Raw genomic sequence first — 14,500 nt, forward strand, 5'->3', positions numbered from 1 at the left:
CCAAAGTGCGATTACAAGCAATCTCGAATAGCAAGGTGAACACCCTGCTCGAGCACATCGGCCGCCAAGAGCGTGCTTGGAAGGTACACGAGGTGGACGACCTCGGTATAGACCTCGCTCGCATCATCGGCCGCGACAGTGCGCAAAAGCGGCAGAGCTACCGTCGAGGTGGCGCCGTCAAACGCTGGTACAATGCGCGGGGCAAAGTGCAATAGAAGAGGGCCCGTCGTATCGGACTCGGGCGTGGGGGCTTGCAGCACGTGCACACCGGTGGCATCGGGCAGCCATGAGGCACCAACGAGGATGACGCCGTCGACGTAGACACCACCGGCCAATCGGTCGACGACCGATACAATGGTCGCATCGAGCGCTATCGTATGCAGTGGCTGGTTGAGTTGCCGTGCAAAGTGGAGGCTCCACGCTGAGAGAAACCGAGTGGGTTCGAGGTAGGCGCCGAGCCAGTGCACGTCGGGCACGACGCCACTCGCGACCCAGTCGTCAAAAAACTTGATCTGTCGTGTGAGATGCAACTGAAAGCCGGTCCAATTCGACGACACCGAGTTGGCGAGGCGCTGCCAGGAACGAGGCACTTCGTTGCGGAGCACGGCGGCATGCAGCGGCTCGAGGGCGGGCGGGAGCACGCCGGCGCCATCAACGAGCGCCTACGTTGCACATCAACACCACTAGAGTTCACGGCCAAGTCATCAATGACCTCTTGGAGACGTCGGACGTCGCCTCGCAGCCGATCTCGCCTCGCAGCCAAGGCGTCGACTTCAGCGTGGAGAATCGCATGGAGCGGTGCCGTGCTCTCCAGCGGAAACATCTTTTGCGCGACGACGAGATCGAGGCTCGCTGCGTCCAGCGCCTTGTCGAGTGACGCGTACTGCAAAACCTCGACCCGCGTTTGGCTCGGCGGCGCGGCCGCGGTGCTCGCGGGCGGAAACTGGCGCTGGAGCCAGTGACGATACGTGCTCTCAAGGCTTGTTGCGATCGAGAGCGCGGCGCGGGCATACAGGCCATGCACAAGACTACCGTGGAGGCCAAACCACACGGGGTTGTCAATGATGGGCAAGCTCGTAATGTTGTTGGGAAGGAGTGGACCCGCACTCGGCGCTTCGACTGACTCGAGGAGTCCTTCCATGTCGGACGCGGTCACGGACGACGATCGGCGCCGTAGGAGGTTGCGGACGCTCGCCGTGCGCTCGACCGGCGACGTCCATGCAAATAAAATGCGCTGCAGCCGAGCCTTGAGCTGCCCGCTGCTATACCGTTGCAGGTACAGACGCACACAGGCGACGTCCCAAGGCGAGTAGAGGTTGCAGCCGTACACGAGCGACTCCAAGTCCAGCGACGGGTGCTCGACGACGATGGCAAAGTCCCGCGGCGTCAAGTACAAGGCCCCTTTGAACCCATGGGCACCAAACTGTGTGCGCGCCACGAGAAGCGCGTGCACAAAGCAGAGACTGAGCCACTCGGGCGACGTCAATGTTGGGCTCCCGAGCGCCTCGGTCGCGTCGATATCTGCTTCAAGAATCAGCTGGATGAGACGACTTGAGATTCTGTCTACCTGGTGCGACCGACGACGAAAGTGGCGCGTGGAGCTGGTAGGCACAGCTAAAGAGGTGCTCGCGAAAGGTCGACCCGAGGGCCATGTGACGCGTCAAGCTGCGCTGCGCGAGCGAGAGCGGCATGCGGTCGGTAGAGTCGACGCACAGCCAGAGCCGAAATTCCCAGTGCACGCCCGTCACGTCGAGCACTTGGTACGCTCGGTGCAACGCCTGTAGCCAGTCGGGATTGGTGTCGACTTGCCGAAGCACGAGCCACTGCCCCGTCTTCATGGCCGACGTGAGGAGACGCTCCAACGGCTCAGTGTGGGTCGCGAGCACGATATCGACGTTGGCGCTAATGCCCCCCGCCTTGATCGCCTCCAGTGCATCGTGTCCTTGGGACGACACGACGAGCGGCGTCGCGCAGCTGGCCGCCGCCGCCATCTCGCCAAAGCTCCAGCTGTACGCGCCAGCGAGCCACTCGGACGGCACGACGCTATGGACAAACGCAAGGGCCTCGGCGCCAAACTGGTCTGGTCGAAGCGCGCGGACGATGCAGAGCCGCTGGAGCGGCGAGAGCGGGATAGGCAGCTCCATGAGCCATGACTTTGCGGCTTCGTAAAAGCTCTTCCAGACCATCTTGAGATCGTCGTCCATCCACGAGGCGAGAATGTGACGCCGAAGCAACTTTGGGACAATGTCGCAGAATGCGGTCAAGAGCTCCCAGCGCGTCGGTGGCAGCCAGGACGGACAGTGTAATGGGAGCGTGTCGACGCGCGGCAGTGGCTGTGGCATGATCAAGAACCGAAACTCTTCTTGGCTCGACCAGCACCACGCCCACGACGGCTTGGCGCGCTCTTCAAGTTCGTCGAGTTCCCGCCCGACATCTTCGTCGTCGCCACCGTCCAACGCATTTTCATTGTCGGCCTCAGTGTTCTTGCCCTCGTCGTTGTTGGCATTTTCCGAGCCCGAGCCGTTGACGTCATCATCATCCTCGTCTTCTTCTTCGTCGTCGTCGTCGTCGTGGGGCTGGTACAACCGTAGAGCAAATAGCAAATTGAGGAGCGTGCGGTCGTCGGCCCGAATGCCCCAGTGCAGAGCTCGATACACGGTCAGCGTGATGCGCTCGAGGAACGCCATTGCATCGCTCTTTCCAATCGCACTGAGCACGCTCGTGAGCAAGTGAGCAAGCCACGCGAGCGAGACGCCGTACTGCGGGCTCTTGTGGCGTAAATCGTCGCTGATCAAGCACAAGTCGACAAAGCGCTGTCGCACGACGTCGAGCGGCAGCGAGAGCCGAGTGGCTTTCGAGAGCTCGTACGTGAGCTGCACTTGCTTGGCGACCGCGTCGCTATACGAGGTGCGCCACGTCAAGAGGGCGGCCGTGTCATCCAAGATGGCGTCACCGGCCTTGGCGAGCGCCGAGAGGCAGAGGTCTTCCCATGCACTCGCGTCGAATTCTGCTGCATGCAACGACGTTTTGAGCTCTTGCCAATGCAAGAGCGTGTGCTTCGAGGCGTTGCAAAGCACTTGCGATCGGAAGAGGTCGCTCGCGATCTGCGGCGTCAGCTCAACGTAGACGGGGGTTGTGATCGAAGCAAACGCTGGCAGCCACATTGCGTCTTCGTCGGTCGTAAAGAGGTAGAGCGGCCAGTCGATGGGGAAATCGAGCAGCGCGTGCTTGTGCGTAAGGAAATTCGGCCGCGCCCCCCCGAGCCGGCTGGCTTGCCGCTTGGCAAGCAGAAAGGGCAGGAGAAGACTCTTGGTTGAGAGATTTGTGTGGCGCACGAGGACGGGGCGCTCGGCCTGCATCGCGTTAAAGACGTCGTCTTGGACCTTCTCGAACTCGTCGAGGCTGCCGTTGTGGGGAGGTACGATGTACGGGGTTTCGTTGGCGTAGACGTCAGTTGACATGGCCACCACCCAGGCATAAGCGATCTCGTGCGGGTCAATGAGCAGCGGGAACGTCTCGGCCGCGGCTAAGAATGCAATGTTTTCGTGGCTGATTGGGTCGTCGCTTGGCACTGTTTTGGCGAGCCAGCGCTTGAAGAGCGCTGACTCGAGTAGCAGATCGTACGTGGCGTGGTGCGACGTCTGCGTGAGCAAGCCGACGGACGACGGTAGCCCGAGGTTCGAGAGTAGTTTCATCCACTGGACGAGCAGCTGGTGCCGGCCGTACGCTGGCACGTGGCCAGCATAAGACGCAAGCCCCGTGGCCATGAGAGCATGGGCCGGAAGCCGCGCGCCCCACTCGATGCATTCGTCGCGCCGTTGATGCCACGCGCTCACAAACACCACGAGCGCCGAGAGCAGCGATTGCGCCTTCTCACTCGACTCGGTCGAGTCGGACAGCTGCGTCGTGAGCTCGCGCACTTGGGTGTCGGTGGTCGCTCGAGATGTTGTCGTCATCTGCATCGTGGCCACGTGCGCGTCGACCGCGCGTCGCAGCTGCGCGCACTTGATTTCGCAACCATCGACAATAACTTGCGCATCCTTGATGTGGGCCCACTGCGGTTCGAGCATGACGTACGTCATCTTGTACTGAATGATCGCCCGGGCCCACGCACAGATGGGCCCCCCAGACGGGTGCAACTTGGCCAGCAGCGCCGGCGTAAACTCGATGTGCTCGTAAAATGCCGACACGGCACCGAGCACGTCGCCGTCCAAGCACGTGGCAAAGTCGGTGCCGAGATTCTGGAGCGCGTCGAGCCCATTGGGGCGCAAAAGCTATGGAATACGTCATCCAAATGGTGTATGTCATAGTGCGTTGTCGTACCCATTGCCGTGCTGGCATCGTGTAGTCGAGGAGCTTGGTTTCAATGTCGCGTTCATCAAACGTCTCGACGGGCTCGAGCCGTAAGAGCCGGCACATGCACTCGAGCAGATAGCGCAAGTTGGGCGGCATCGGGTGCAAGCTGCAGAGCTCCGCCATGTCTTGCGTGCCTAGCCCCTCGAGCTTGCGCTTGGCGTCCAGCACGCTGGCGGTCGCGGCGTCCAGTGTGCTCTTTGCCGCGGCCTGTAGCGATTCCAACTTGGCAACTGCCGCAACGCGAACGTCGTCTTCGGCCGACAGCTGCGCTTGCAACGACAAGAGCGTTTGGGACTCGGTCTCGAGACCAACATTGATGCCCTTGGAGACTTGCGACATGCGCGAGATCTCGGGCGTGAGACCCTTGACGGTCTGCGCGACGCGCGTCGAGAGGCGCTCCAAGTACCGCAGTGCATCGAGGGCCGCCACGAGCTTGGCTTTTCGCTCTTCGTTGGCCAGCGCGCGCGACTGCCAGAGCCGGGCAAAGCTGGCAATGTGCAAGACAAAACGGGACGGCACCAGCGGACAGGCGGTTGTCTCGTACGCCTTGGCGGACACAAAGATTGCCTCGGCCGCGTCCAAGTAGAGCTCGGCGTCGGCCATCCCCGCATCCGCGCACGTCGCATGCACCATGGCGCGCAGCGTCTCCTTCGGCCACGCACTCACATGGTGTATATGGCAGCGCCGAAAGAGATGGGCATACGACGCTTGCAGTTGGCGCTGCCACGTCAGTGGTGCGTGCGCCGGCATGGTCAACACGAGCAGAAGCGTGAGCTTCCGCCGAAGGGTCTCTGCAAAATACGCCTCGACCGACGACTGTGTGTCCAAAAAGGTGTTCTCGGCCTTGGCGAGCGTGCGTAGCGTTGGCGCCAGAGCCTCGAGGTCGCTGGACGTGACAAAGTGGGGCATGTACCGCTCGCTAACAAGCTCGGCCATGTCGACAAGGTACTCGTCCCGCCCTTCCTGACACACTAACGCATGTTTGATGACGAGCACAAATGATGTCGGATGGGCCGCGGCGCGCAGCAAGGCGTCGTTGATCGCCCGTTGCCACGTCGTGTACGATGATGCAAACAATGGGCTCTGGACGTTGAGATACGTCGCGGCGCTTCCAGCGACACCGGCTGCAAGCCGCGACACAATCGCTTTGCCTGTGCCCGGGGGCCCCCACACCAGTACATGCTAATATACATGTTGTACATAGCGTCATAGCTAAAACGAGGTGTACCTGTGAGTGAAAGCTCGCGGCGGGACAGGCTGGCCGGCGCAACACCCGAGCAAGTCGTACAATGTGCTCGACGAAGAAGGGCAAGTGCAGCTGCACGTCGTTGTTGACAGCGTTCGGTCGTGCCGACGTCTCGGTGAGCTTGCTCAGCTCGGCGGCCACGCTTGGACTCAGCAGATCCACAAGGTCACTCGCGTCAATCTCGTCGTACGTCGTCGACGGCAGCAGCGTTGCAAACGTGATGCGCAAGAAATTGGCATGCAAGTACGCGGCGACCGGCGTCACTTGCTGCGTACCGAGCATCGACGACCGGTGCGTCGTCGACTGCATGTCGTCGCTGGCGCGCCTGAGGACTGTGTTGGCGGCCGCCGTCGCAGCGACGATATTCGGAAACAAGGCTTCGTGGGCGACCGCAAAGCTCGAGGTACAAATATCGCGGAGGAGCGAGCTAAACACAGCCAGCTCCGTTGCACTCTCGAGTCGATCGGCGAGCGTTCGGGTGGCTTCGTGGCACCAGAGCCGCACGAGAGGCGTCTTGTCACTAAACTGCGTGGCCGCGCAGTCGCGCGCGATGGCTTGCGTCAACTGCAGCATGTCATCAAGCCGAAAGAGGTAGTGCGGCCGCGTGGGCGCGACGCGGAAGCGCTCGTTGCAGCTTACAAAGAGCCGCATCGTCGCTTTAGTAAGCGTCGACAGCATCTGGGCAAAGTCCACCGAGAGATTTCGCGCCGCGACGCACCAGCTGCCAACGTCGACGAGGAGTTTGTTCATGTCGGCCGCTTGCAGCTCGGGAAAGGCTAGCGGCACAAGCTGTGCGACCAAGCGCTCCGAAGACGCGTGCCGGCGCTGTGACGCGAGCTCGGTCACACTCCCGACCAGGGCAATGCCCGACACGAACGTCTCTGCGTGGGTATGCGGCTCGTAGATCGCACCTGCCGAGACGAGGTGTCGCAGAAACGTCAATGTGCCGTCTTGATCGGACGGAAGACTCACGTCATCGAGGTACAGGACGCACGTTTTATGGGGCGGCGCCGACAAGACGTTCTTGCGCGAGCGTTCGAGGTGGTCTTGGAGACTGCAGAGCAGCGCGCTCGGCGACGTCCGTACACCGCACGGCACTAGAGCAAACACGGAGGCGGTGGCCGCAAGCACGCTGTTTTCGCGCTGCCGGAGAAGACTCTGCGTGCAGAGGGCGTCGACGACCGCCGACTTGCCCGTGCTGGGCGGTCCAATCAAGAGCGTGTGCGTCGCAGTCTGTACGAAAAGCTCCTATAACATTTACATTGGGCATGAGGTGCTCGACAAACGAGGTATCGCGTTGGGTACGGTGAAGTGCATCACGGCTGTGCAGTTGGTTGTCGGAACAAAGAGCTCTTTGATCGAGCGCAGCGGCATCGGCACCGAGAGCAGTCGACTGGGCACAGTGTCGACCCAGAGCTCCCACTTCAAGCCCCAATCCACCGAGAGGCCAAAGGCGTACACGAGCTCGGGTCGGTTGGAGGGGAAGAAAAGCTGGAAGCGCTTGCCCCGGTGCACGGGTGTCGGGGACGTCGCAGCCACCGTCGTCGCCGTCGGCTCGCCGGCAAGCGCGCGCAAAAAGTTGTCGAATTTGACGCGCTCATCGTGCGCACTGGTGTGGCCAATGCCCCAGATGAGTCCAAGGAGAAACGCGCAGTGCCCGATTGAGTAGAGTTGCTTGGCCGTCATGGACGCCATCTTGGGCCATGCTGCGCGCACACTCGCATTCACAATCGCCAAGAAACTTTGCATGCGCCCGAGGTGGGTCGGGCCAAAGGCCGTCGCACGAAAGTGCAGCTTTGCAAACTCAAGGCACGGCTCGATGAGATCGAGGACGCTGTCCATCGCGTCTTTGACGTCCGTGAGCTCTTGCAGCGCATCGTCTTGCTTGGACCACCAGCTGTCGTACAGCTGCCGCCACGTCACGTTGGAAGCTGCAACGTGGACGATCGATGTTCGCGTCAAAATGGCCGGCGACGCATGCACAAGGCTCGTCGACTCGAAAAGCAGACGCGTCTGTGGCGGCAGCGCGAGCCGCTCGCCTGTCAGCACACTCAAATACCCATCGAGTTCGAGGAGTGAGTGCAGTCCGTCGGTCCAGGATGGAGTCAGCGCGCCGTCCAAGACGAGCCAGAAGCGTCCGTGGGCATCGAGCTTGCTACGTGCGTGAAGGCGCCGAAGGAGAAGTGTGAGCACGCCCTCGTCAAAGGTCTTGGTCGGCAAGAGGCGACCGTAGAGCTCGTCAATCGACAAGCTCGTCGGCGACACCACTTGGTACATGGCGACACTGTCGGCGAACCCGGACCGCGCGCTCTGACGGCGCGCGTACGGGTTCGAGCGCTCGTCGACAAGCCGCAGCGCGTGGCTCAGCGTTTGATAGAGCGTAGTCTTGCCACTCATGGTTGGACCGAGCAGCACCACACCTTGGGGTCGGCTCAGCGCTGCATGTAGCTGCTGCACCTTGAGCAAAAACGAGGGCGTTGGCATCACCTGATGCGCCTTGAGCGCAAGCGTCATCACATCGGTCGGCAAATCTTGCGGTTTGAGGAGCGGCGGCGACGAGGTTAGGGTCTCAAGAAAGCTCTTCAACGTGTGCGTTGATGCGTCGGACGGCGGCACGACGCTCGCGAGGACATCGCCGAGCACGTAGAGGAGCATCGCGCCTTCGATCGAGACGAGCTGCGTCGACGACGTCACGTCATAACTGTGCTCTTTCAGCACGAGTTTTTTCGCGCGCTCAACGACCGTTTTGACCAAGCGGAGCGACTGCATCGCGTTAGCGGCATCGGGGAAGAGCTTGGCGGCAGTCGCCAGCGCAAAGGCCACGTGCTTCCCGAGCATCTCGGAGCTACTGAAGCCTGCGAGATCGCACAAGACGCGGCACACAATCTCAACGTCGGGCGAGACGAGCGTCACGGGGCGAAAGAGGCTGAGAAATGCATCGTGTGTGCAGGGCAGCGGCTGCGACGTCGTGAACGTAGCAGCAATGTGCACGCCGCGCCGGAGGCGGAGCTTGGTGCCGTGGAGCACCACGGAAGCCTCGCGCAGACCCGTCGCTTCTAGCACGCGGTGCATCAGGTCCGTGAAGACGCCGATGGTCGCATGGCCAAATACATTTTGGGCATTGCGCAACAGTAGCCACGTGCCCGTGGCCGCGGCGCCCTTGATGATGCGTGTAAACGCATCAACATGGGCGACGCACTCAAAGGCCATGCACAGTTTCCCGCACGCACTTGCCAGCATGTGCAACGTGGTCGCCTTGCCCGTGCTCGATGCACCGACCACGGCCGACCCTTTGGCCATCGCCATCGCACTGCACACGACGCGCGCAACCTTGAGTGTGTTGGGGGTGAGAACCAACGTCTTGGCACTGCCGAGGTACTCGTTGCCGTAGAGCACGGACGACTTCAGGACTTTGAGAAGCACGTTGCCGTCGTTCCATGCGATGCGTAGCTGCGACTGCCACAGGAACGCGTCCGTGTCGGCGAGGTGCGGCTCGTTGGCAATAAGGTCGGCGGTGCAGTCGCGCGCGTGCAAAAGCTGCGCAATGAGGTTGGTCACGAGGTTGATCCGGTGGAGGAGCGTGTGCGCGCCTTCGCGCAGCTCTTGCGCGAGGTCGCATAAGCGCGGCTCGAGCTCGGTGGCGAGGTAGTCTTGGAGCTTGTGGGGCCGGAGCGAGTGCACATCGGCGATCGAGCTCGGCTCCCGCAGGCAGCTTTCAATCTTGTTGGTCCACATGTAGCGCTCGATGACCAGCACGGCTTGCTCGGGCCAGAGAAGGTACCATTTTCGAAAGTCCTTTTTGCTATAGTCGCTCATGGCACTGCGCAAGAGCACTTGCATGGACGTGTACAAGCCTTGCTCGAGGCGCGCGAGCCAGACGTCCGTGGCGACCTTCTCGGTCGGCACGACCTGCGAGAGAGCAATCGACTCGTCGAACGAGCTGCTCACATTCGTGATCTCGTTCGCACTGTTGAGCTCCATGCGACCAACGCCCGGGAAGCAGCGCGAGAGGTACGACGGCTTGCGGGCCGTGAGCGCGTCCGGGTGCGTCGAGAGTGCGCGAATGAGCTCCGCGTTGGAGAGAAAAAAGAACCGAGGAAACAACGTCCGCTTGAGCTCCAAGCACGCGTGGAGGCCTTCAAGGACGCCTTCGAGCAGCGCTTTGCATTCGCGCAAGCGGTCGGCTGCCTTGTCGATCTGGATGACGGCCAAGCAGAGCGGCCGCGCGACCACGGCGGCCATGATACTGCGCCAGTGGGCATCGGCGAGCGCAAATTTCTTGGCTTCGGGCGACGCCTTGTCAAGCACTGGAACGTCGGCTTTGGATGCAAAGAGCGGCTCGATCGTGACCCACGTCTTGCCCGTCTCGGCGAGGAGCTCGGTCACGTCCCGTAATTTGAGCAGCGACCGCTCCCATGCAATCGCGCGGCCAAAAAAAGGCTTTTTGTATGGCGACGACCGGATCACTTGGGTCTTGACCACGTGGTCGTCGAGCTTGGTGTGAACGTCCGCGATCGACGCGTCGGCGAGAACATACGACTCGGAGGACGGGACGAGCACGAACTGGAATTCCATGTGCAGCCACTCTTCGGCCATCGCATCGAGACTGCGCTCGATCTCGGCCTCCATGGTCGCGGCGTTCGAGATGTCGAGGAGTCCAGCCACGTGGTCTTGGATACCCATGTCGAGGAGTCGCTGGAGCGTCAAGTGCTCGGTCGGATCCACAACAAACCCGACCGTAGCTGCAATTTGGCTCCAGTGCCGGTCGCGTAAATTCGGGTTGCCCATGACCGAGATGAGCCCAATCGACTCTTTGAACTCTGCGATTTGCTTTCGAAGTGTCTCGGTCGCGCTCACGGCGGCCGGCGACGTCTCGGCGAGCTGCTTGGCCGCGGTCAAGAGCGTCGACGTCATGATGTGGATCGCGCGCTCGTTGCCCTAGTCCCATCGATTGTCATCGTGTACATGTACAAAGATATGTCGAAATACCGTGGCATCGAGCTCGAAAATGTTGCCGCGCATCCAGCGCACACTGGCTTCGCGAAAGTCGCGCGCCGTGCGCCACAGCTGGTCGTACGGCTCGAGCGTCTCGCAGATCGTGTCGAGCTGGAGAAAGTCGGTTTGCACCCACCCGAGCTTGGCTTCCTCGTCGGCAATCGTGTCGATCGTATGGCGCGCTTGTTGAATGGCGTCGCGCACTTTGATGAGCTGCCCCACGTACGTGGTCGCGTGCCGCAGGTCGCTTTTTTTCTGAAACGAGTTGACTTCAGACTCGAGCTCTTCGAGCTCGGCCAGGAAGCGCGCCCGTTTGGCAATGAACGTGGTCTCGATGCGCATGCGCTCGTTCTGGAGACTGACTTCACCGTCCCGAATCACTTTTTCAATCTGGTTTTTCCACTCGAACGTCTTGGCCGTCGACGAGAGGAGCTCGGATGCGACCGAGAGCCCCGAGATGACGGGACATGTGGGCACGAGCTCGACCTAATTACATGCCTTTCAAATAACATTTTTGAAATGTTGGTCGGTGGTACCTGCTCGATGAGAAATTGAATGCGGTGCTTGACGTCCTGCACACTGCGAAAGAGCTCGAGGAGCTCCTGCGTCCGGAGCTTGGTCAAGTACGCCTGGACCCATCAACTAAGCTAGGAGAGATGACGACACCGCTGCTGCGTACCTCGGCGTCGACGAGTTCGTACAGGTCCACAGGTTTCTTGGAGAGACGGCTCACCATGAGCTTGAACTGCTGTCGAATGTCCATGTTGATTTGGATCGTGACTTGCGAGAAGGCGTGGAAGAGCGACTGGATGAACCGCGATGCTTTCTGTATCAAGCCTGCGTTGAGCGACGTGCAGTCGACGTGAAACAAGCCAGAGGACGGGCATGGACCGTAGTTGGGCTCGGCTGCAATTTGCATCGCAAAGCGCATGTACTTGCCAATCTCGGCGGCGTACGCTGCAATGTCGTGGGGCGCCACCATAAACGCCTCCAGCGCCACGTCGCCAGCCGCGACCATCTAGCAGCGCAATGCATATACACAACTACGCCAAACAGGGAGAGAACCTACAGCGTATTTTGCATACTTGGTGCGAACGCTGTTGGCGTGCACCATGCTGTCGGCCAAAAGCGCTTTGATTTCGTCGGCGGCGCGGACGACCTCGTCTTCATGGAGCCCGACGCCCCAGAGAAACGGCGACCCGCCGAGGATAATCGACGGTTCAAACTTGGTTTCGACGCGGTCGACGTGCGTAAAGCAAGCGGGGATGTTGAAGAGCACGTTCAATAGCGCCGCCGTCGCATCTTCGAGTGACGTGGCAAACTAGCATTTCAAAATCAGAAATCATAGTGCCAACATATATATATGCGACATGAAAAACATACGTTGATGCTGGTGTGGTCGAGCTGCAGCGAGAGAAGGAGACCTTGGAGCGGACTGGACGACGACGCGTGGCTGTGCTTGCGAAAGAAGGCCACGTACGCCTCAATCGAGCGCACGATGAGGCCCCGCAATTGCATCGACATGAGCGTAGCGACACAGTCAAAGTAGTGCTTGGGCTGCAGGAGCGCCGATGCGAGCACGTCTTCGTTCTTGGCCGTCGTCAGAATGCGCTTGGCGGTCCCAAACCACTTGTCGAGAAGGAGCTGCTTGACGCGCCCGGCTTGCGCAAGCTGTCGCTTCTCGAACGTCTTGATGTTCATGGGCACCAAGTGCGACGCGAGTTCTTCGGTCGTAGGTACATCCACGAGGAGGAGCTGGTCAAAGTCGCCCCATAGATAGTGCAGCGCAAGCAAGTGGCTGTCGAGGATCATGAGGTACTGGCTCAAATGGTCTTTGGCCAATTGCTTGCGGTCGATCCAGCCAATGGTCGGTGCAATCGCGTGCGCGTAGCCTTCGCCCCACTTCCACTTCATTTGCACTTGGTACATGGGCGGCGTGCCGCCACGAATGTGCAGCCGGCGCTGGGTTCCTTCCCGGAGCAAAAGGTAGTCGAGGACGGCCTTCTTGATGCTAAAGTAGTAGTTGGCAAGTGTCTCGTTAAACATGGCGCGCAAAATGAGCTCGGCCCGCGCCGGCGGCAGCTGCTGCAGCGCGCGCGCCACGAGGCTTTGAATGTGCTCGGTCCAGCGCGGGTTCATTGGCACAATGTCTTTGGTGCTAATGACGTGCTCGAGGTAGTACTGATACCGCACGGCCGCGTTCTCCTTCTCGGCGGAATCGGCCTCGTGCGTCGTGCTGCGTGCTGGGACCGGCAGCGTTCCTGGCAGCGGCGAAAACACCGGCTTGCCCGACGTCGTGACCAATGGCAGCTCGACTTTATGCGGCGGTGCTGCCACCGGCTGGAAGGCAATGTCCAGTGCCGGCAGCACCATGACATCGGGCTCGTTGCTCGCGTTCAAAAAGACCAACGGCGACGCACTCGGGGTCGGCAGGTGCTTCCGGATCACGAGTTGGGCGGCGGTCAACGAGTAGTTGCTACCGATGCGGTCGCTGGATGCAAATTTTTCGATCGCGTCGACCTGCTCAACGCCCAGCGTACGGCAAAACGGGTCGAGCAGCGGCGGGTATTTTGCATCGAGTTCGGGGCAGTCGAGGACAACGTCTTGGTTCTTCACCTCGAGCTGCCACGGCATGGCATCGGCGAGGCGCTTGTGCAGCGCGAGGCGCGGGCTGAGAGGCGAAATTGCCTGTGCGAGGGCGCGCGCCCGGCGCGATAGTCCCGAGAGCTGGTCGGCGCGCGGACTGCCCGGTGCCGTTGGTTTGAGCGGTGTACTTGTGCCGTTCTCTGGACTCGGCAATACGTGGAACAAAGCTTGCGACGGCGCCAAGAGCGACCTACTTTTCGTTCAACTTCGCTTCGGAATGCAAGCAAATAAGGCTTACCGTAGTGGCTGCGGCCGCTTGCTCACGGGCTCGACAGGACGAATGTCCGGGTCGATCGTGCCCTAACGGATCCGTCGGACACGTCATTGCCTCCTACATGTACCTGCTGCTTCTGGGCCATGTGTCCATCAATGACGCGCTGCTTGCAAGTGACCGTGCCAACGCCAAGGCCGAGCTCGACCTATAGACCGAGAGGCATGAGCCATTGCGTGTCACATGGCGGCTAGGTACGAGAGGCGTCAACCGCATTCGCTCGCCGACGTTTTGAACGAGGTGCTCGAGCCACGACTTGGCCGTGTACTCGTCGATGCGGCAGTGCGTCGCAATATCGCGAAAGGCGAGCAAGACAACGCGGTGCAGCGGCACGAGGCCGCCCACGTCTTCAAACTGGAGCCCATGGCGCAAGGCAAAGGGCCCGTGGGTCGCTACACGTAGCGCGTGAGCGCTGCAGTACGAATCGCTTGCTACCAAAATGAGGAATGCGGATGCTGTGGCCATGGACATGCACAAAGACTATGCCAAAGCCCGGGATCGACGCCGCGCTCAAGTCGTCCTCGACCTACGCACGCTCAGTACCGCAGCGCACAGCACAATAGGCGTACGACTCGCTGGACCCAGGCGCTCAAGAAGGACCAGACCGACGCGAGCTCGGCGGCACTCGGTGGTGGCGTGTGCAACAGGCTACGGGGCGTCGCCGTCGTTGCGTTGGTCCGTGCCAGCATGCGCGACGTTGTCGTGATCATGCTCGCGCGCACCGGCGCCTTGTGGCGGGTGATGGCGCTGGCCGTGTCCGGCGTCAGAAGCGGAAGCCGCGTCGGACGATCCATCGCGCCAAAGTGCAATGTGCCCTTTCGGCCGAAACGCTCCACATGGATACAAAGATGATCTTGGATCGATCGGTGGAGACATGGATAGGTAGTTGGATCGATCGATCGAATGCATTGTCGGATGTATGCAAGAGAATGAAATCCTTTGGGTGCATGCGTCCCTTTACACTATACGCAGCCCACAACGGATGC

General features: G+C 60.9%; 1 protein-coding gene across 1 annotated transcript; it reads right to left on the bottom strand.

Annotated features, from left to right (window-relative positions):
- Positions 1–11: 11 nt before the first annotated feature.
- Positions 12–14,308, bottom strand: SDRG_10564 (hypothetical protein; the record flags this gene model as incomplete). The annotated part of the gene is made up of 16 exons (XM_008616560.1): positions 12–662; positions 713–1,521; positions 1,568–4,274; positions 4,324–5,538; positions 5,585–6,850; positions 6,908–10,540; positions 10,592–11,083; positions 11,134–11,226; positions 11,277–11,615; positions 11,667–11,918; positions 11,981–13,433; positions 13,482–13,543; positions 13,585–13,662; positions 13,713–13,906; positions 13,950–14,040; positions 14,084–14,308. The coding sequence occupies 16 exons, from the start codon at positions 14,306–14,308 to the stop codon at positions 12–14; spliced, it is 13,560 nt and encodes a 4,519-aa protein (XP_008614782.1).
- Between the last annotated feature and the right edge of the window lie 192 nt (positions 14,309–14,500).

This window comes from Saprolegnia diclina (genome assembly GCF_000281045.1).
Source record: "Saprolegnia diclina VS20 unplaced genomic scaffold supercont1.36, whole genome shotgun sequence".
NCBI classification, from domain to species: Eukaryota; Oomycota; class Saprolegniomycetes; order Saprolegniales; family Saprolegniaceae; genus Saprolegnia; species Saprolegnia diclina.